The sequence below is a fragment of the Quercus suber genome, unplaced genomic scaffold, assembly GCF_002906115.3.
Source record: "Quercus suber isolate HL8 unplaced genomic scaffold, Cork oak 2.0 scaffold_26, whole genome shotgun sequence".
Lineage (NCBI taxonomy): Eukaryota > Viridiplantae > Streptophyta > Magnoliopsida > Fagales > Fagaceae > Quercus > Quercus suber.
The window spans coordinates 1046511-1067324 of record NW_027069491.1 but is presented as its reverse complement, the minus strand read 5'-3'; the positions used below and the strand labels follow the sequence as shown (position 1 = coordinate 1067324).

The following is a 20814-nucleotide window of genomic DNA, read 5'->3' as shown; positions in this document are numbered from 1 at the left end:
TCTCATCAGCTTGGTTACGAATGTGATTGATACAATTTCTTCGCTTTCTCTGAGTGGCACGGCTATGGAAGAAACGGGTGTTCCATTAGAGTATTAATCTCCTTCTGTGATGTAAGTGAATCTCGACCTCTGTCTCCACATCCTTTCCTCTTTTCCCATTAGAGTATTAATCTCCTTCTTTAAAAGCACAACTAGAAAAGAATTTCCAGTCCTCACCGCTTGTTTTTCTGCCCGAGCTAGCTCTTTTCTTTTTTTAACCAGCTCATTTCGGATATTACCGAAATTACTACGACTCCAATTAGTAAGCTCTTTTCCACATTTCTCAATTTTCCTAATCACCTTTGAATTGTCGATTCCATCATAACTGGCTTGCCACACCCCTTCAACCGTTTCACCGCACCCCTTATCCGCTAACCACATTTCTTCGAACCTAAAAATCTTATTTTTTGACTGAAATTCCAGAACAGATGGTTCTATCCACAAAAGTTTATGGTCAAATGTTGAGCTGTCCACATGGTGTACACGAGAACCAGGAAATCTGATGAACCACTCATGCGACGCCACTGCCCTGTCCAACCTTTCCCAAATTAATGCTCCACTCCGATAATGTTTTCTCCACGTGAAAAGGGAGCCTTTGTATCCCAAATCCATCAGCCCACATTCATCCAAAGCCTCCCTAAAAATCTGCATTTGGGAGTAAGGCCTCAACCTACCTCCCACTTTTTCCGACTATTTTGTTATCTCATTAAAGTCACCGGTGCAAAGCCACGGCAGAGAACTCTGCCTGCATAAATACCTGAGAAGATCCCATGACTCATGTCTCCTGTGTGTTTCTGGTTCACCATAGAACCCAGTGAAACGCCAAGCCATTCCAGAACTCTTGTTGATCGTAGCATCAATGTGATTCACAAATGAAGACTCAATATCGACCTCCGCATCCGTCTTCCAATACAAATCTAATCCTCCCCCTTTATCCGCTCTCTTTAGAACGAATTTTTTGTCAAACCGAATTCGATCCTTAACGTAATCTAGCCTTGCCTCATCTGCCAATGTTTCGGCTAAGAACACGACAGAGGGAGCTTTTGCCTGCACCACTTCCACAAGCTCTTTAACTGCAAGTTGTTTCCCAAGCCCCCTACAGTTCCAAATTATGCAACTCATAGCTCCTGGCGAGGCTGGGAACCAGCCATTGCCAATATAAGATGATTTTCTTTATTCGAATGAGAAACCAAAATTTTTTTACTTGGTAACTCGTTAAGATCAGAGGTCATGTCCATGGGGCGTTTGGAACCAGCAAGACCATCATTGATAGGGGAGGTGCCCACCTCCATGCGGGGAAAACGTCTCCATTTTGCCTGAGTCATGCCAACGTTATTCTCAGAGGCTTGTAAAGAATTAGGAGTGTCATGGAGGTCTTTGATGTTTGGGTCTAAATGCTGGAGTGGCGTTAAAGCCTCTTTCTTTACTATAAGTGGGCTTTTTCCTTCGCTATTGGACTTAGGCTTTGCTCCCCTTGCTAGCCTTTTCCAGTTTTTACCCGATGGGCCTGGAGTTTCAGCTATCCATCCTTTTCCTTCAACGTAGCACATAGAAGAGAGGCCCAAAACTGAGCCCACGTAAGTTGGGCCCCCCTCCTTTGCTTCAAGTTCTTTTATTGGCTCTAGTGCACCCACATGTACTTCATCCACATCCTGAAGGTGAGCTGTCTCCCACTGACTACCAACTAATGTTTCAGCTTGGACAAGAGACTGTACTTTCTCCTGATTGCCCAAAGAAGCTTCCGTCCCCCCTTTCTTTCCCACCCACTCTTTGAGATTACCATGGTCACACAAGTCTTCTAACAGGGGGGTAAGAAGGGATGTGCCATCTCTATCTTGCATCGGGTTGCTATCCTTGGTTCCCATAATTTCCTCTTCTGTGTTATCCCTTAAAAGCTCGCCTCTCAACTTGTCAAATCTGCCCAACTCCATATCAATCTCATTGAGCCTTTCCTCGAAAGTTTCCCCTGAATCTCGGCCACCAGATTTCACCAACTCAGCGGTCACATCCGCTGTATCAGGCTCTACAGATGCCTCATTAAATGCCTCCTGAAATCTCGCAGCTACCTTGGTTTGTGCAAGCACCACCGATGGAAAATGGTCACCGTTTTGCTCTACCGGCGCGTTCATCCCACGCTTCTGGGCTTTTTTTTCAGCATAGAAACCCGGTACCTTCACCACAGGATTTCTTGCCTTCACAAACGGGGCTGCACGAATCCACGCCCTATAAGCTTGTCTCTCCTTTGTGAGCTTACCTTCACTTTCAATCCATATATCACAGTCTCTGTTCCCATGGTTCAAACACCCACACCAGTAGCATATATTGGGTAGTCTTTCATACTTGAAAGACACCCAACTTCGCTCACCATGGGACATAGAAATTAACCTCCCCCTACACAGAGGTTTATTTATGTCAATGGTGACCTTCATCCTCAAAAAACTCCCCCCATCCGTCTCTCCCTCATCTATTTCTTTCCAAACCGTTCCAACTACTGCACAAAGTTTTTCAACTACTGCTTCATTCATGAAACTTAAGGGAACATCGTGAATCTGAACCTATATCGGAATCTTATCAAACACTAAGTCCTTGGGAGGGACTTCCTTATCATACCACTGCAACACCACAATGTGTTTGTCAAAACTCCACGGAGCGTTGCTCATTATCCTCTCCACCTCTTCCTTCTTTTCAAACGTAAACAGTAACACATGGTCGCTACTTCTCCTAACCTCAAATCCTTTAACAGACCTCCACAGGGGACTAAAAGTTCTAGTCACCGCCTCAATGTTTAGTGCCCTCCTAGTTAGAAACTTTGCTGTAATGGTAAAGTTCTTAGTTGATAACTCATCATCCAGCCCCAACTCATCACCCTCTCTAAAGTTCAAGGACATTTTCTGCCAATGTTTTGTAAGGGTGTCCATAGTTCTCTTACACTCGCCTCTCGTGTTTCCCAAAACCCCAGCTAAAGAGAAAAAAACACTAACAACTAACTCTCTCCAAGCAAATAATTGCTTGAGGTACACAGAATCCTACATCAAGGAACGGTAGCTTCTACAGCCCCAGGGGAGTCAACTGGTGCCCCAGCGGCTCTCCTTAGAGATAGAGAAAAAAGAGGCGCATGACTGCATTTGTTGATTCTTGTATGTTTCATTTGAATGAATATAATCTAAAGGATGATTTTGAAAATTACATAATTACTAAGATTTTTTATGCACCTTCAAATGACAAAAAGGTATGAAAGAAAAAAAAAATTATTCACAATCCAATATGCCATATTAATTCTTTTTGCTGCACTATTCCAAAATTAACAAAAATAAAAAATAAAAACATTTATAAAAAACTGTCACATCATTGAAATTTAACATAAATGCAAATACTTACGAAAAATCTTAGCAACAAAGTCCAAACTTTGTAAGATTCAATCAAAAAAATTTCCAGTACCAATTCATTAGTGATTAACACAAATGATGCAACAAAAGGAAAAAAATGATAAAAGCTCAAAAATTGAACAAATATAGTCAAACTAAACTTCAAACGTTGAAGATGGAGAAACTAATGATGATAACAAGTGTCGCCAAACGATAATAACAAAGTATTGAAAGAACAAAAACAAGAAAGATTTCGTAATGAAGCTTTTTATTACATCACATAATAAAAATCAATAATATAGAATGAATTAAAACACTTTTATCAACTTTTATTATTCTATATTACTTCAAAGTTGTTTTAATTATTGCTCATTACTTAAACAAAATAATTATAACAGATATACATATACAATTTATAATTATTATTTTTTATGATGAACTCATTACGAACAAAGTTTTATAATAAATATGCTATAATATATGTATAATATTTTCCAAACATAAATTTACATAAAATATTATAACATTATTCGTACATCACACAGATAACTTACCAGTTACTTACTAGTTTAAAAATAAAGGAGCTTGCATTTAACCTATTCTATACTGAGTATACAATAGTTATACAGTAGTTGACCAAGGCTGAAACCTCAAGTCTGAGTAATTACAACATGCATATACAATTTTCATATTAGCTGGTGCTAATAATTCGATCAACCAAGCACTACATAAGTCAACTGCCTGTCAACTTAAAGATCATTTTACAGACTAAACCAGGAAACCAGGTTATTACACGATACATTGACGACATTTCGAAGCTCTAGCTCAATATTTACTTGATCATACCTCGACATAAACCAAAATTTTCAAAGCAGTTTAGTCATGATAAGTTCTCTTTGAGGATGAAGGAAAAGAAATTTCAAAATAAGTTGGCTTGGGGGTTGAGGGACAACCAAGAGTTTGGATCAATTCCTCCACAGCCAGCACACGAAACTTTGAAGGTGAATTGAAAGCGATGTTGTCAACACGGTGCTCGAATATCTTTCCTTTCTTATCAAATTTGTATACTGAGGTGGCATCAAATCGACCACGACTCTCCCACAGGACTCGTGGGATACCATGGACAGTCCATCGAACCATCATAATGTTCTCCTTAGGCTGCCAGACACTAATGATGTCAACCCATAAAGCCTTAAAAAATATCCTTCCATGGAATCGTAGTGCCCAGAAGATTGATTTGTAGTTTTCAATGCCACTAAAAGTATTGAGAGGATCTTTAAATACGATGTCATCCCTGTCCAAAGTAGAAAGATAGCAATTAGCAATAATACAACAAGCACACTTGCCACAGAATGGAAGGATTTCAACAAAATTCCATGTGAGGCGCAAAAAATTTTAAGAGACCTATTGAAAAGCCAAATTCATACAGCTCTCATCTAGGCTACAGGCATGTCCTAAGGCAACCAAATAACTAATTTCTATGGACATTGATCACTTCACAACTGCAGACGTTATAATTATAAATAAAATAAAATAAGTAACAAACATTATAAAAACTCCAATATAATATAGCCTGAAATCTCCTTATATTCATTTGCTTCTATGGGCTCAACACTACAAACTCATTTCTCAATAATCTGCAACAATTTTTTTTGTCATAATCTCACAAAATCAACATACAACTAACTGCCCAACCCTTAAAATCTAATATTAAGACATAGAAATGATATTCCAATGTCTTCTTGGGTCATCCTAGGTTAAAAAACTAACAGCATTCACACATAAATATATTTTAAATGAAACCATATCTACAACAAGAAGAAAAAAGCCTCAATCCCAAAATTTGGGGTCAGCTGTGGATCTTCAAAAGATTAACCAAGGCCAGTTTTCTGCCAATGTCTTATTGAGAGGGGTGGTGGATGATTTTGCTTGGGCTTGTACAGGTGTGTATGGCCCCAATGATGATGAAAAGAGGTCTACTTTGTGGGAGGAGTTGTCAAGGGTGCGTGCTAGGTGGCCATGGCATGGTGTTTGATAGGTGATTTCAACATTATCAGATACCCAAGTGAGAGGCTTGGCTGTGAGTCTCTTAGCCCAGCTATGTTTGCATTCTCAAATTTTATAGAGAGCAATTATTTGATTGATTTACCATTAGAGGGACCTTCTTTTACCTGGTTTAGAGATTTTGGTATATCCTCTATGTCAAGAATTGACAGGGTTTTGGAATCTCTAGATTGGGAGGAACATTTTGGGAATGTATCCCAAGTCCCAACGGGTGCTTCCTTGTGTTATTCCAGATCATTGTCCGCTTTTGTTGGAGGCTGATGGTGTTCGCCGAGGTCGATGTGCTTTTAAATTTGAAAATATGTGAGGGCTTTATTTATAGAGTTCAGCAATGGTGAAATGGGTACTGTTTTGTGGGCTATCCAAGTTCTATTTTGGCACAAAAATTAAAGGTTCTGAAAACTGATTTAAAAAAGTGGAACAGGGAGGAGTTTGGTGATTTGACTTTTAGAAAGAAGAATTTGATAACTGAATTAATGGGGTTAGATGTTAGAGAGGAGTTGCTGGGTCTATAAATCGTCGTATTCAAATCAAAGGTGACATAGAACATTTGGCTTCTCTCTACTTATCGAAAAATAAAAAATAAAACATTTGGCTTCTTTGAAGGAGATCTTCTGGAGACAAAAGTCTCGTGCCTTGTATGTGAAGGATGGAGACAATAATACTCATTTCTTTCATAGGTCAGCAAACTCTCATAGAAGTGCGAATCAAATTAAGAGGATTGAGGTGGATAGCATTCCTTATGAGGATGAGTCTGATGTGCATTCTTAGTTAGTTCATTTCTATTAGGGGTTGTATGAGGAAACTGAAGTGGGGCGCCCTACTATGGATGGGTTAGATTTTGCAGGTATTGAGGAGGATGAGAGATTGTCCTTAGAGAAGGGGTGTACAAAGGAGTAAGTTATCCAAGTCCTAAGGGAGATGGAGGGTGATGAAGCCCCTAGTCCTAACGGTTTCACCCTGGCTTTTTTTCACAAATGCTAGAGTGTTGTAGAAAAGGAGGTCATGGATATTTTTGTACACTTTCATCAGTACTCTGTGTTCAAACAGTCTATGAATTCTTCCTTTCTCACTTTAATTCCTAAGAAGTGTAATGTTGTTAATATTAAAAATTTTCGCCCTATCAGTACGATGGGTAGTGTGTTCAAGCTGTTGTCCAAGGTGTTGGGCTAACAGATTGAGAGCAGTGTTGGATAATCTTATCAATGAGTCTCGAAATTCCTTTGTTGGTGGAAGGCAAATTTTGGATTCAGTGCATATTGCAAACGAATGCCTAGATAGTAGGTTGAAGAGTCATTTACTGAGCGTGGTTTGCAAGCTTGACATTAAAAAGCATACAACCATGTGAACTAGGATGCATTCTTTCATTTGTTGGGTCAAAGGGGTTTTAGGGGGAAATGGAGGGGGTGGATTAAGGCTTGTGTCACTTCTGTCTGTTTTTTAGACCTGTTAATGGATCTCCTGAAGGTTTTTTTGGAAGCTCTTGTGGTTTGAGACAAGGCAACCCATTATCCCTCTCTTGTCTCTTTTGATAATGAAGGTCTTGAGCAAAATTTTGAGGAAGACAAAGTAGAGTAATCTTATTTGGAGTATTCATGTGGAAGCAGTGAATTCTGCCGGTGTACGTATTTCCCATTTGTTGTTTGCGGATGACACTATCTTATTTTGTGATGCTTCTAGGGAACAACTGCTTTCCATAAGGTTGGCTTTATCTTGTTTTCAAGATTTTACAAGGTTGAATGTTAATGTTGGGAAAAGTGAGATTGTCCCTGTTGGGGAGTGAATAATCTAAACGTCTTGGCTAATATTCTTCGTCGTAGAGTGGGCAGTTTGCCTATGAAATATTTGGGGATGCCGTTGGGAACTTCATTTAAGATAGCTTCTATTTGGAATCCTATTTTGGAGAAGATGGAGAAGAAATTATCAGGATGGAAGCGTCTCTATTTTTTTAAGAGTGGTAGGCCCACGTTAATAAAGAGTACTCTTTCAAGCCTCGCAACATATGTTTTATCTCTTTTTACCATTCCTAAAGTTGTGGCTGCTAGATTGGAAAGTATTCAAAGGAATTTTCTATGGGGGTCTTCAGAGTGGTGTTTCAAATACCTGTTGATGGCTTGGGAAAGATGTGTTTACCCATTGAATTGGGCGAATTCGGGATAAGAAATGTGGTGTTTTTTAATCAAGCTTTATTAGGGAAATTGCTGTGCAGGTATGGTCGTGAAGTTACTCATCTATGGCGGAGAGCTATTTCCATAAAATATGGTGAGGGTCAAGGGGGGGTGGAGTACTAAAGTATGCAGGAGGGCTCATGGATGTGGTCTTTGGCAAAGTATTCATGAAGGGTGGGAGAGCTTTTCTAAGCATTTGTCTTTCGTAGTGGGTGAAGGTACTCATATCCGTTTCCAGCATGATAGGTGGATTGGTGATAATACTCTTAAATTTCTCTATCCTAAGATTTATGTGTGTTCAGCTGAAATGGAAATCGAAGGTTCCTCCAAGGGTGGCTTTCTTTTCTTGGTCTGCTTCCTTAGGTAAGATCTTAACAATAGACAATCTTCGTAAAAAACGAGTGATGGTACTTGACTGGTGCTATATGTGTAAGAGGTGTGGGGAGTCGGTGGATCATCTCTTACTTCATTACTCTATAGTTTGGGAGTTGTGGTCCATGGTCTGCTGCTTGTTTGGTATTCAATGGGTTATGCCTCATACTGTTCTTGAGTTGTTTGAGGCTTGGCAAGGACAGTTTGTGCGACATCGTCATATTGATGTTTGGAGACTAGTGTCTCATTGCTTGATTTTGTGCATTTGGCGTGAAAGGAATGCTAGAAGTTTTGAGGCTGTGAACGCTCTTTGCTAGAGATTAAGTCTTTCTTCTTACACACTCTCTTTGAATAGAGTGTGATTTTTTCTCATTTTTCTTGTTATTCCTTTTCTTTGTTTCTTAACCGTTGTTCTTTTGTTTCTTAATTTGTGCCCCCATAGTACATCCCCAATGTACTCAGTTTGGCAATCTTTCTATTGTTAATAATATTCTTATGTTATTTATCAAAAAAAAAAGTATTTCTGAGGTTTTGTGGATTCTCAAGAGGGTACTGTTAGAGTTTGGGATTTAAGATTTTATAGAGAATTTCAAGATTGGGAGCTAGCAGCATCTCATTCTCTCCTTGTATTTATCCAATCTCGTATTCCTCGAGGTACAGGAAGTGATTCTCTCTATTGACATCCCAAAGGAGATGGTAAATTTGACACTCGGTCTTTCTACCATGCGATTAAAATTCTGTATTCCCTTGGAAGGGTGTTTGGAAACCAAAGGTTCCTAAGCAAGTGGCTTTCAATTTATGGACAGTTGCTCATGGTCGAATTCTTACTTTAGATAGTCTCATGCTTAGGGGTCGCTCTTTGGCAAATCGGTGTTGTATGTGTCGATGTGATGGGAGTCGATGGACCACCTTCACCTTCATTGTCTTGTTACACACACCTTACGGATTTTTATGCTTCAGGCTTTCAGCATTCATTGGGTCATGCTAGGCTCGGTGGCAGGATTGTTATTTTGCTGGCGTCAATGGATTGGGAATCATACTTCAAATATTTGAAACTTGAGTCCAGGTTATTTGATGTGGATTGTTTGGTTGGAATGAAATCAACAGTCTTTTTGATTGATCTCGTTGTTGGGGTTTTATAATGAGTGGGTTCTTTTCATATGCCCTTCCAAGGGAAGATAGAGTTGGGAGTCTCCCTTAACTCATTATAGAACCCCAACAACGAACCCACTCATGATTGGTCTTGTTCTTAATTAACAAAAATCTTTTTTATCTACATGACAAAATAAGAGAACTGGGAAAGAACCCACTCATTACCTGTTCACTTCCCATCAATTTTCTTTTGGCATGGATAGAAGTGTATGAGAAGCAAGTTGAGTTATGAGTACGTGTCTAAAAGGTGGTTTCATGCATTGAACATTTGAACGTATCTACAACTAAACCATGGCATACAGGTAGATCTAATGCATCTCTTTTTTTTTCTTTTTTCTTTTTTTTTTTGATAAGTAAGAATGGTATACATACGAAAGGCTACTCTATGCATAAAAAGCATAGAGCAAACCCAAAAATTACAAGAAGAAAAAAATAGAGAAAATACATAAAAGAAAACCAAACAATAGATTAATTACAAAAGAGAAAGAGAGCTAAGAAAAGAAGAGAGAGAATCACTAGTCGTGAGTCCCCAAGCCCGAAACCAATCAAAAAGAGTTCCACTGAAAGAAGCAAGCATCTTCTCACCGAAACTATCCAAATCCTCAAAAATCCGCCAATTTCGTTCCTTCCAAATACACCATAGTATGCACAATAAAACTAAATTCCGGATCTAAGACGAATGTTTCCCCAACCAATTCCACCAAACAAAAAGTAAATCTAGAATCGATCTAGGTATGACCCACGACAATCCAAAAGTTATAAAAACAAAGCTCCATAATCAATAAGTCATCACACAATGAAGAAGTAAGTGGTCTATCGTCTCCTCACAATGTCGACACATAATGCACCAATCCACAAAATCCAAGCCCCTCAATCTTAGGTTATAACCTGTTAGGATCTTATTCCAAGCTACACACCAAACGAAAAAAGAAACACAACTAGGGACCTTAACTCTCCATATACGTTTCTAAGGAAAGACAACTGAGGGAGAATCCCGCAACTTGTTATAATATGACCGAATGTCAAAATCTCCATTAGGATTCAACTTTCATCTCATCCAATCTCCAACATCCATTGAAGGAGTATTGGCTCCCAAAATACGAAGAAAATTCAGCCCTTCATCCATCTCCCAATCATTAAATTCCTAAATAAAATGAACATCTCAAATTTTTCTATCCTCTGCCCCCCTGCCTTGACAAAGAAGCTTCTACAAAAGCCTCCCTATCAATAGCAATACCATACAGCCTCGAGAAAGCCAATTGAAAAGGTTGATCCCCATACCACCCATCCTGCCAAAATCTCACTCTATTCCCCAACCCAACAACAAACTGAGCATTTTTGCTAAAATCCTCCCAGCCCATACGAATACCTCTCCACAAACCAAACCCATGAACACCCCTACCTAGCTTAGAAGTCCATCCCCCCACTCTTCCCCAAACTTTGAAGCTACCACCCTCTTCCACAACCGATTCTCTTCTTTCCCAAACCGCCATAGCCATTTCCCCAATAAGGCCCTAGTGAAAGTAGTAAGTTTTCTTATACCCAAATCACTATTGGCTAAAGGTGCACAAACTTTATCCCATCCTACCAGATGAGTCTTACTATCACCCCATAGAAAATCCCTTTGCAACTTTTCAATTCTATTAGCCACATAAGTAGGAATGGTGAATAGCAATAGAAAATAGGTAGAAAGACTAGATAACGTACTCTTGAGTAGCGCCAATCTACCCCCCTTAAACAAATACAACTTCTTCTACCCAGCCAACTTCCACTCAATTTTTTCCAAGATAAGATTCCAAATTGAAGGAGTGTTATGTGAAGCCCCCAACAGCATGCCAAGATAAGACAGGCAAAGTTCCAACTCTACAACCCAAAATTTCAGCCAAGGCATGCACATCATCTACCTCCCCTATTGGAACCATTTCACTCTTCTGCACATTGACCTTCAAACCTATTTACAGCCTGAAACTAAATAACAACAACCGAATATGAAGAATTTGCTCCACATCTGCATCACAAAATAGAATAATATCATCTGCAAATAATAGATGTGAAACACATTCCCCACCACCCCTCCTACCCTCAACTTTAAAACCACAGATTAAGCAAGCTCCCTCCACTCTTCTCAACATCCTACTAAAAACCTCCATCGTAATCAAAAACAGCATAGAAGATGGCAGATCCCCTTGTCTTAAACCCATTGAGAGGGGTCTTTTTAGCTCAATTAATTATGGCTCTACCTCAGCAATGTGTAGAGGTATTATTAGGGATAGGGCTCCTGCTTGTTTCTCAATGAGTGTAAAGTTGTTGTCTTGGAATGTCAGAGGCTTAAATAGGTTGGAAACGCAGCTTCAGATTCATAATTTGCTTCGTACTTGGAAGACTGATATTATGTGTTTGCAGGAGACTAAACTCGAATGGATTACTAGAAGAATTGTTCAAAGCATTTGGAGTTGTCCTTATATTGATTGGTTGTACTTGGGTTCTAAAGGTGCTTCTAGAGGTGTTTTATTGATGTGGGATCGAAGGGAAGGTGGAAAAGGTGGAGGAAGCTATGGGATTTTTTTCTATTTCTTGCAAATTTAAAAATGTTGGTGATCATTTTGAGTGGGCTTTCTCAGGAGTCTATGGGCCAAATTCAAACAAAAAGCGTCGTAAAATGTGGGAGGAATTGATCGGACTGATTAGTTGGTAGGATTTGTCATGGTGTTTGGGAGGTGATTTTAATATAGTCCGTTTTCCATCAAAGAGATTAGAGGGTGTAAGTTATACCCAGGCTATGCATGGTTTTTCTGATTTAATCGCTCTTAATGGGCTGATAGATATACCTATGGAAAGGGGTCTTTACACTTGGTCTAATCTAGGTTGCACGGTCACGCCATTTTTGGCGTTGTGTCGGTGTCGAACATTGGAACGGGTATGACTCGCCGGATTCCGGTGTCCAGAGTCTCTTTTTTTTCCTTTTTTTTTTTTGCTTCTCCGACACGGCACTGACACGGCTCCGCGTTGCATTTCATCATACCACCCTCTTCATCGTCTCTTTCTTCTACATTGCATTTCATCTTCTTCTCCTTCGTCTTCGTCTTTGTGTTCTGAGCCTGAGTGTTTTCACCTTCTTTGTTTTCTTTCTTTTTAATTTCTTAGTTTGTGTGCCCCACATGACCTGGTCAGGACTTAATCCTGAACGAAGTGAAGGGTTGAAAGACTAGTGCCTAGTGGGTTTTATTGTTTCCCCACATACCAACCACGTGGCTAACAACTTTTGTTTTTCAATTTTTTTTTTTAAAGAGTTTAACGGGTTTCCCATTTTTACCTTTCTTTTTTTTTCTTTTTCTTTTTTTAAATGGTTGTAGGTATATTATTATTATTATTATTATTATGAGGGATAATATATTTTTTTGAAGGCTAACTTATTTTTATTTTTAAAAAAATATTAGTATATTAAATTATAATATGGATTTATAAAGACTTTATTATCTATACTATACTATTGCTCTTAAATTGGTATATGTTTACCATTATATGAAAAAATATGTTTATGTATATATAGAAAATATAAATAAAAATATTTTTAATAATTTATATTTTTTATTTATAGAAAATATAAATAAAAAAATATGAATACTATTGCTCTTAAATTGGTATATGTTTACCATTATATGAAAAAATATGTTTATGTATATATAGAAAATATAAATAAAAATATTTTTAATAATTTATATTTTTTATTTATAGAAAATATAAATAAAAAAATATGAATTTATTTTTAATAAATTCATACTTTTTATTATGAATTTATTTTTGTTTCTTTACTCAACCTTTTGTTTTGCCTTATAAATTATAAACATATTTTATGTCTAAAATAATTAAAAAATATGCCTAAATATAAAATTTAATTAATTATTTAACTACTATGTCCCCGCCATGTCATGTCCTTATTTTTCTAAAATTGTCGTATCCCCGTGTCCGTGTCCATACAACATAGGGTCTAATACATCCTCAAAATCAAGAATAGACCGGTTTCTCTTCTCTCCAATTCTGGCAGATCCGTACACTCTTCCTCCCAAAAAAGGTTGTCTAGAGTACTATCAGATCATTTTCCAATTTTATTGGAGAAGGGAGTCCACAGAGAGGGAGAATTCCTTTTCGGTTTGAAAATATGTGGCTAAAGGCAGAGGAGTTTGTGGATAAAGTGAAGGTTTGGTGGGCATCTTATATGTTCCAAGGTACTCCTAGCTATATATTGGCTAAGAAGTTGACAGCTTTGAAATTTGATCTAAAAAAGTGGAATGAAACGGAGTTTGGCAATGTCACCTTTAAGAAGCAGCAACTTTGGAGTAAGTTGAATGTGTTGATGCTAGAGGGGAGACGCACACTCTCACAGTTGAGGAGAAGCTAGAACAGATTAATTAATCTCCGCACAAAGATTGAGAAGTTCACTTTATTAGAAGAGATTAGGTGGGTACAAAAGTCTAGGGTTCTCCACTTGAGGGAGGGGGACTCCAATACAAAATTTTTTTCATAAGATGACGAATTCTAACAGAAGAAATAATGGTATTGAGAGCCTGTTGGTTAATGGAAGTTTGTCCTCCGATCAAGGTATGATTGAGAATTGTATAGCACAATTTTTCATGAATTTATACTCTGAACAGCAGGTGATTTGACCTTTTCCAGATGTGCTGGAATTTCCAATGATATCCGGAGATAATGCGGTTTGGTTAGAGAGACCTTTTGAGGAGGCAAAGGTTTTTGAAGTCATTTAGAATTTCAAAGGTGATAAATCTCCAAGGCCAGATGGGTTTCCAATGACGTTTTTTCAAGCTTGCTAGGAGATTCTCAAATCTAATCTTATGGTTGTCTTTCATCATTTTTATGCAAGAGGTCAGTTTGAGAAAAGTCTGAATGCAACCTTCATTACTCTAATTCCAAAAAAATCTGCCGCTATTGATGTCAAGGATTTTCGTCCGATCAGTCTTGTTGGGGGGGTTTACAAAATTATTGCTAAAGTCTTGGCTACTCGACTATGCACGGTCATGACAGATATAATCTCATCTTCAAAGAATGCTTTTGTGAAGAATAGGCAAATTCTTGACCCTGTCCTTATTGCTAATGAATGCCTGGACAGTAGATTGAAGACTAGTCTACTAGGGTTACTCTGCAAACTAGATGATGAAGGCTTTTGATCATGTAAATTGGGGTTTTCTTATGAAGTTGTTAGAATGCAGTGGGTTCCCTAATAAGTGGAGGCGTTGGATTTTCTTTTGTCTATCTACTGTTCATTCCTCAATTTTGATTAATGGTTCTCCATGTGGGTTTTTCGAGAGTTCTAGAGGGTTGAGACAAGTTGATCTTTTGTCTCCTTTGCTGTTTGTCTTAGTCATGGAACCCCTTGGAAGAATGTTAGACAAAGCAGTCCATGAAAGTCGCTTGTTAGGCTTTCGTGTGGGTAATTTAGAGGGAAGATCTTTAGTGGTGTCTCATCTCCTCTTTGCTGATAACACTCTAATTTTCTGTGATGCCAATCTTGATCAGCTTCTGATTCTCCGTATGGTGCTTATTTGGTTTAAGGTGGGCACTAGTCTAAAAATAAACCTGAGCAAGTCAGAATTGGTTACTGCTATTTGTTCTTGGCTACAAGCAAGGTAGTCTTCCTATGAAATATTTGAGTCTTCCTTTGGGTGCTAAATTGAAGGATAAGACAATATGAAACCCGATTCTAGAGAAGATGGAAAGGAGATTAGCGGGATGAAAACATTTGTATTTATCCAAGGGATGTAAAGTTACTTTAATTAAAAGCACTCTATCAAATTTACCTACTTATTTTCTATCTTTGTTTCCTATCCCTATTGCTATGGCTAATCGAATTGAAAAAATTCAGTGGAATTTCTCATGGGATGGTATAGGGGACGAACCCAAATTTCACCTAATTAAATGGGTTGCTGTTTGTACTCCTTTATCTTCAGGTGGCTTGGGGATAAGGAAAGTGAGATTTTTTAATGAAGTTTTGCTTGGGAAGTGGCTTTGGAGATTTGGGCTTGAAAAGTATGCCTTATAGAGGCAAGTGATAGAGGTGAAATACAGTTGTAGATCGGGTGGCTGGTGTTCTAGTTATGTTTCTAGTCCTTATGGTGTTGGTTAATGGAAAAATATTAGTCGGGGATGGCCTTCCTTTTCTCGCTACATTCTGTATGATATTGGTGATGGGTCAAGGGTAAAATTTTGGCTCGACCGTTGGTGTGGGAAGACACCACTTGCTCTCTCAATTATCCAGAATTGTTTCGATTTTGTAGAAATAAGGAGGCAAGTGTGGCTAAGCTTATAAAGTTCACTAATGGGGTCCTTTTTTGGGATGTAAGCTTCTTTAGGGGTTTTCATGTTTGGGATTTGGATGCTGTGTCGAGCTTCATGGTTACCATATATGGCTCATCAATAAGGGGGTTTGGAGAGGATAAGATGTATTGGAAAATAGTTAGAAGCAAGGGGTTTATGTTTAAAGATTATTATAGTCTTCTAGTGGGTTCTATTGATTCTTGTTTTCCATGGAAAAGCATTTGGCAGCAAAAGATTCCTACTCGAGTAGTTTTCTTTGTTTGGACTACTAATTTGCGAAAATGCTTGACAATCGACAATTTGAGAAAAATGAAGATTTGGATATTGGGTAGGTGTTGTATGTGCAAGTGTAATGGTGAATCGGTTGAACATCTTTTTCTCTATTGTCCAATTGCTATGAATTTATGGTCTATAGTTTTTGGTTTATTTGGAGTAAGTTGGGTTATGCCACAATCAGTTGTCGGGCTTCTAACTTGCTGGCTTGGCCGGTTTGGTCGTCATTGAAATGGGAATATATGGAGAATCATTCCCCATTGCTTAATGTGGTGTCTTTGGAAGGAAAGAAATAGTAGATGTTTTGAAGATATTGAGAGATCCATACCTGACCTTAAGCTTTTTTTTCTTTAGAAATTTATTGGATTGGTTGTCTGTCTTGCAAAACCAATCATTCTCTTCTCTTTTTTTTTTTTCTTGATTCTTGTAATTTTTATTCTTGATTGTTGACCCCTGTACACTCCCTGTGTACTAGGATGTCCTTTTTTTATATCAATAAAGCATATTACTTATCCAAAAAAAAAAAAAAAAAATTAGCTGGAGACCCATTAATCAAAACAGAGAACTGAACTGTGGATATACAAGTGCGAATCCACTTACATATTAAACAAACGGGCTTGAATTTGAACACTAGAATCCTATTCCAAGATTGTTACTTAGAAGTACTATTTCCGTGATAAACAGTATGAATTTTTTTTAATGGAAGGTCTGCTGTTAATTTATTATGATATTATTGTTGACAGGTAACACTAATAATCTACTTAAATATGACTGAAAAATACAGGCCTAAGAAGAGAATGAACATACACCTTTTCCACACTTTCTGTGCATGTACTCTTAATTGAATGAGATGCTCAATCAAAATCACAAAGTTTATTTTCATTTAAACTTCCATGTAGAGATGAGTAAGGAAAAAAAATTCTGCCTAAAAAGTGTAATAATAATCATAGTTTAAAAAATCATAGGAGAAAAACTTGTATTTAGTTTATAAAGTCATAGCTAGCTTCAGTACTAGTGTATCATAAGCTTTTTGGTTTGGCCATGCCCAAATCCCTCTCAGAGGAGATGCTAGATTTTTTTTTTTTTTTTTTTTTAATGAATAGATGCAAAAGCCTCAGCAGTCAGCACATAATTTTTTTGAAGTATCAAGGACCATAAATTTAATTAAAAAAAAAAAAAAAAAATTAGCTGGAGACCCATTAATCAAAACAGAGAACTGAACTGTGGATATACAAGTGCGAATCCACTTACATATTAAACAAACGGGCTTGAATTTGAACACTAGAATCCTATTCCAAGATTGTTACTTAGAAGTACTATTTCCGTGATAAACAGTATGAATTTTTTTTAATGGAAGGTCTGCTGTTAATTTATTATGATATTATTGTTGACAGGTAACACTAATAATCTACTTAAATATGACTGAAAAATACAGGCCTAAGAAGAGAATGAACATACACCTTTTCCACACTTTCTGTGCATGTACTCTTAATTGAATGAGATGCTCAATCAAAATCACAAAGTTTATTTTCATTTAAACTTCCATGTAGAGATGAGTAAGGAAAAAAAATTCTGCCTAAAAAGTGTAATAATAATCATAGTTTAAAAAATCATAGGAGAAAAACTTGTATTTAGTTTATAAAGTCATAGCTAGCTTCAGTACTAGTGTATCATAAGCTTTTTGGTTTGGCCATGCCCAAATCCCTCTCAGCGGAGATGCTAGATTTTTTTTTTTTTTTTTTTTTAATGAATAGATGCAAAAGCCTCAGCAGTCAGCACATAATTTTTTTGAAGTATCAAGGACCATAAATTTAATTGCTGTAATGCTTATGATTATGTGTAACTTACCCATAAATAATTAATAAATTGTACTTGTACCATAAAATTAAACCACCATGTGATTTTTAATTTAAACAACATAAAGAGAAAAAAGAAAAAGCACACCCTCAATATAACCACAAATCAAATTCCGTTACGTAATTTACTCCCAAATATTAAAAAAATTAAAAATAAAAAAAAAATAAAAAAAACGGTTACATACACAATTTATTCATTGGTTGCTTTGAGGTAACCAGGGCCTCCAAGTTTAATGAAATGGACTACTTCAAGGGGGACAAACCTCCACAACATGAGTTTTCACATAATAAAAGTGCATAAAACTTTATTAATTAGTGTGTGCTACTTATGTATGCTTGACCAACATTAAAAGCTAGAAATTAGGTATCACTATATAGCACTGCAACACTTAAGCCCTAACAAATAGGAACAGATATTGAACAAACAACCAACTATTGCCTAAAGACTAGGACTACCAGATAATCTTTCATATATCCAAAACAATTTTGACACCATCACCAAGCACACATTTCCAACTAACTTGAACTAACTAATAGACAATCACTGACATTTTTTTCAATATACATATAATGCACATTTCATTACTCCCCCCTTAAAGTCAACCCTTGTCTTCAAAGGCAAAGTTGGAAACTTGTCAAGTTGTCATTAAATATGCACCAATCTTCCCAAGTTGCTTCTCACAAACTGGACCACCTCTTGGGATTAAAAAGATCTTGCAACCATGCATCTGCAATGGTAAGTTTTTTGGTTCTGCAAAAATGTCTTCAACCCAATCTGAAAGTTGTATGTTCAGGTTGTGTAAGCTTAAATGATTTGATTTTTGTAATGCTCACATGGCCTTCCTATCTTCTGGCTCACATTGCTCACCACCCTCCTTTGTTGGCTTCTCTTTACTTAGCCATGATTAGCCAAACACAAGGATTGCATTTGACTTGCACTCCCTTGATCATTTTCATTTGATCAAATACCAATTAGCATATCTTTTTCAGCTTCTCTAGGCATCCTAACCATTGTCCCTCTATGCCTGAGTCTGATACCAATTGTTACTAACAAAGTTTTTCATTGGTTGCTTTAACGGAACCAAGGTCTCTAAGTTTGATGAAATATACAATTTTGAGGGAGTCCAAATCTTTACAACACAAGTGTTTTCAGATAATTATAAAAACTTATCAATTAGCACTTGCTTCTTGTATATGCTTGACCAAGATTCAAAGCTAGAAATTAGGTACTGTTTTTTTTTTTTTTATAAATTATAAAAAACGAGTCACCCAAGTATACAGGAAGTATAGAAATTAGGTACTGTTATAGCATTACAACCTGAAGTCCTAAGAAAACAAAAACAACTAACAGAACAAACAACCAACTATTGTCTAAAAACTATGACTACCCGATTATCTTAATATTGCCAAAACAATTCTGACACTGTCACCAAGCACATGTTTCCTACAAACTCGAACTAACTAAACACTCAACCACTTCTTGGGATTGAAAAGATATTATGACCGTGGATACACAGAGGTTTTAAGTTATTAAGCTATGCAAAAATGTAAATTACGTATCATTATAGCACAACACCATTTACATCACAACCTAAAGAAGGTTTAACCACATCTGCGATTGCGACAAGCTCAAAATGACAAGTCAAGTTACAATTAGGGCTCCCCCTAATTACTTATATAGGCCAAAATGACCTAATAAATGCCCAATCTAGGACTCAGCACAAGCCCACATAACACACTCTAAATCCAACCATATAATCTGGGCTATCACAATTTAAGTCCTAAAAAATAGGAACATTATATACAAAAAACAACCAACTAATGCCTAAAGATTAGGGCTACCTGAGAAGCTTAATAATTTTCTCGATAAATTTGATAGTTACAACGGGGGAGGGGGGATTTGGACTCTAAACATGTCCATTAGAAACATCAAAAGGTGCCAATTTGAGCTACAAGGCCCTTAACCCAGATGCTTAATATTTCCAAAACAATTTTGACACTGTCACCAAGCATGCAATTCCTACAAACTCAAACTAAGTAATCAATAATCTTTGACTTATTTTTTTCAAAAACATAATGCACGTAACAAATTCAGAATTTTAATTTCCAATCACATCAATAAAATAAGCACAATTAACTTTTTTGCTAAATTGATTTGAAGTTTTAATTTTAGTATAAACAAAATGATTACGCAACAACAAATTCATGAATTTTCTTTCTCTTTCGTCTTTCCCTATATTTTCTCAGCAACCAAACAAATAGATTATAAAAAATCAGATTCAAACCTGTAGATATCAAAACTGAGCTCCTTATAAAAGATCCCGGGAAACTCCTCTCTGAGAGTCCGAATCGCATAGCCCATATTCACGTAGTAATTCTGCTTATCTTCTTCTTCTTTGCTGGGCTTCGAACCTCGCTTCACCGGAGCTGAGAATTGTCCGGACAAATTCAGACCCTGGTCCAGCTCCGAAACCCTAACCCTAACCCTATCCCTAGACCCAACGATCCTATTGTTCCTCAATGTAACGAAGCTTATGGGATTCCTTGGGTTAGGGTTACAGAAGAACTTCGGCAAAGGGTAAATTTCAGGCGAATGGACGAGAAGAGCCATCGGAAGATCAAAATTTACGAAGGGAGAAAGCTTAGGTGTTAGGAAAAAGTGAGATTAGAGAAAGTTCAACCGAGAAAACAAAGCCATTTTTTTCCGGGAAAGTGTTTTTTTTCAAATTAGACTTGTTTGGCTGAAGAGAAAATGAGAAATCTGTTTGGATAATTAGAATTATCGAGTAATTAAATTTAAAAGTTAGAAGAAAAATGTGATAGGCGGCTGAAATTCGTTGATGACAAATAAAAATGATTGACATTAGTGAACTTACTCTGATCTGGGCCGTACGTTCGAGTAAAGGTGAATCAACGGTAAAGATATATTGCCACATACACTCTAAATCCCATTACACCCTTTTTTTTTCTTTTTTTTTTCAAACGGAGTTTCAAGTTTATTTTAGATGCTGTTGTTAAACCGCCCTGCTAGAAGCAATGAGTTTATTAATTTGGAACTGTCATGATTTTGGAAACAAACTTACAAAATATCAACTTATAGAATTGGTGTGGGCAAAAAATCTCTCAGTTGTGTTATAGCTAAAACATGGACAGATAGAGATAGGTTAGTTCAAGTTCAAAGACAAATAGATTTCA

General features: G+C 37.1%; 1 protein-coding gene across 1 annotated transcript; it reads right to left on the bottom strand.

Annotated features, from left to right (window-relative positions):
- Nucleotides 1-3969: 3969 nt before the first annotated feature.
- On the bottom strand, nt 3970-20467 carry LOC112033705 (uncharacterized). Its single transcript, XM_024066484.2, has 2 exons — nt 19905-20467; nt 3970-4698 (listed from the first exon to the last, which is right to left on the bottom strand). The coding sequence occupies exons 1-2, from the start codon at nt 20228-20230 to the stop codon at nt 4281-4283; spliced, it is 744 nt and encodes a 247-aa protein (XP_023922252.1). The 5' UTR covers nt 20231-20467; the 3' UTR covers nt 3970-4280.
- Nucleotides 20468-20814: the final 347 nt, after the last annotated feature.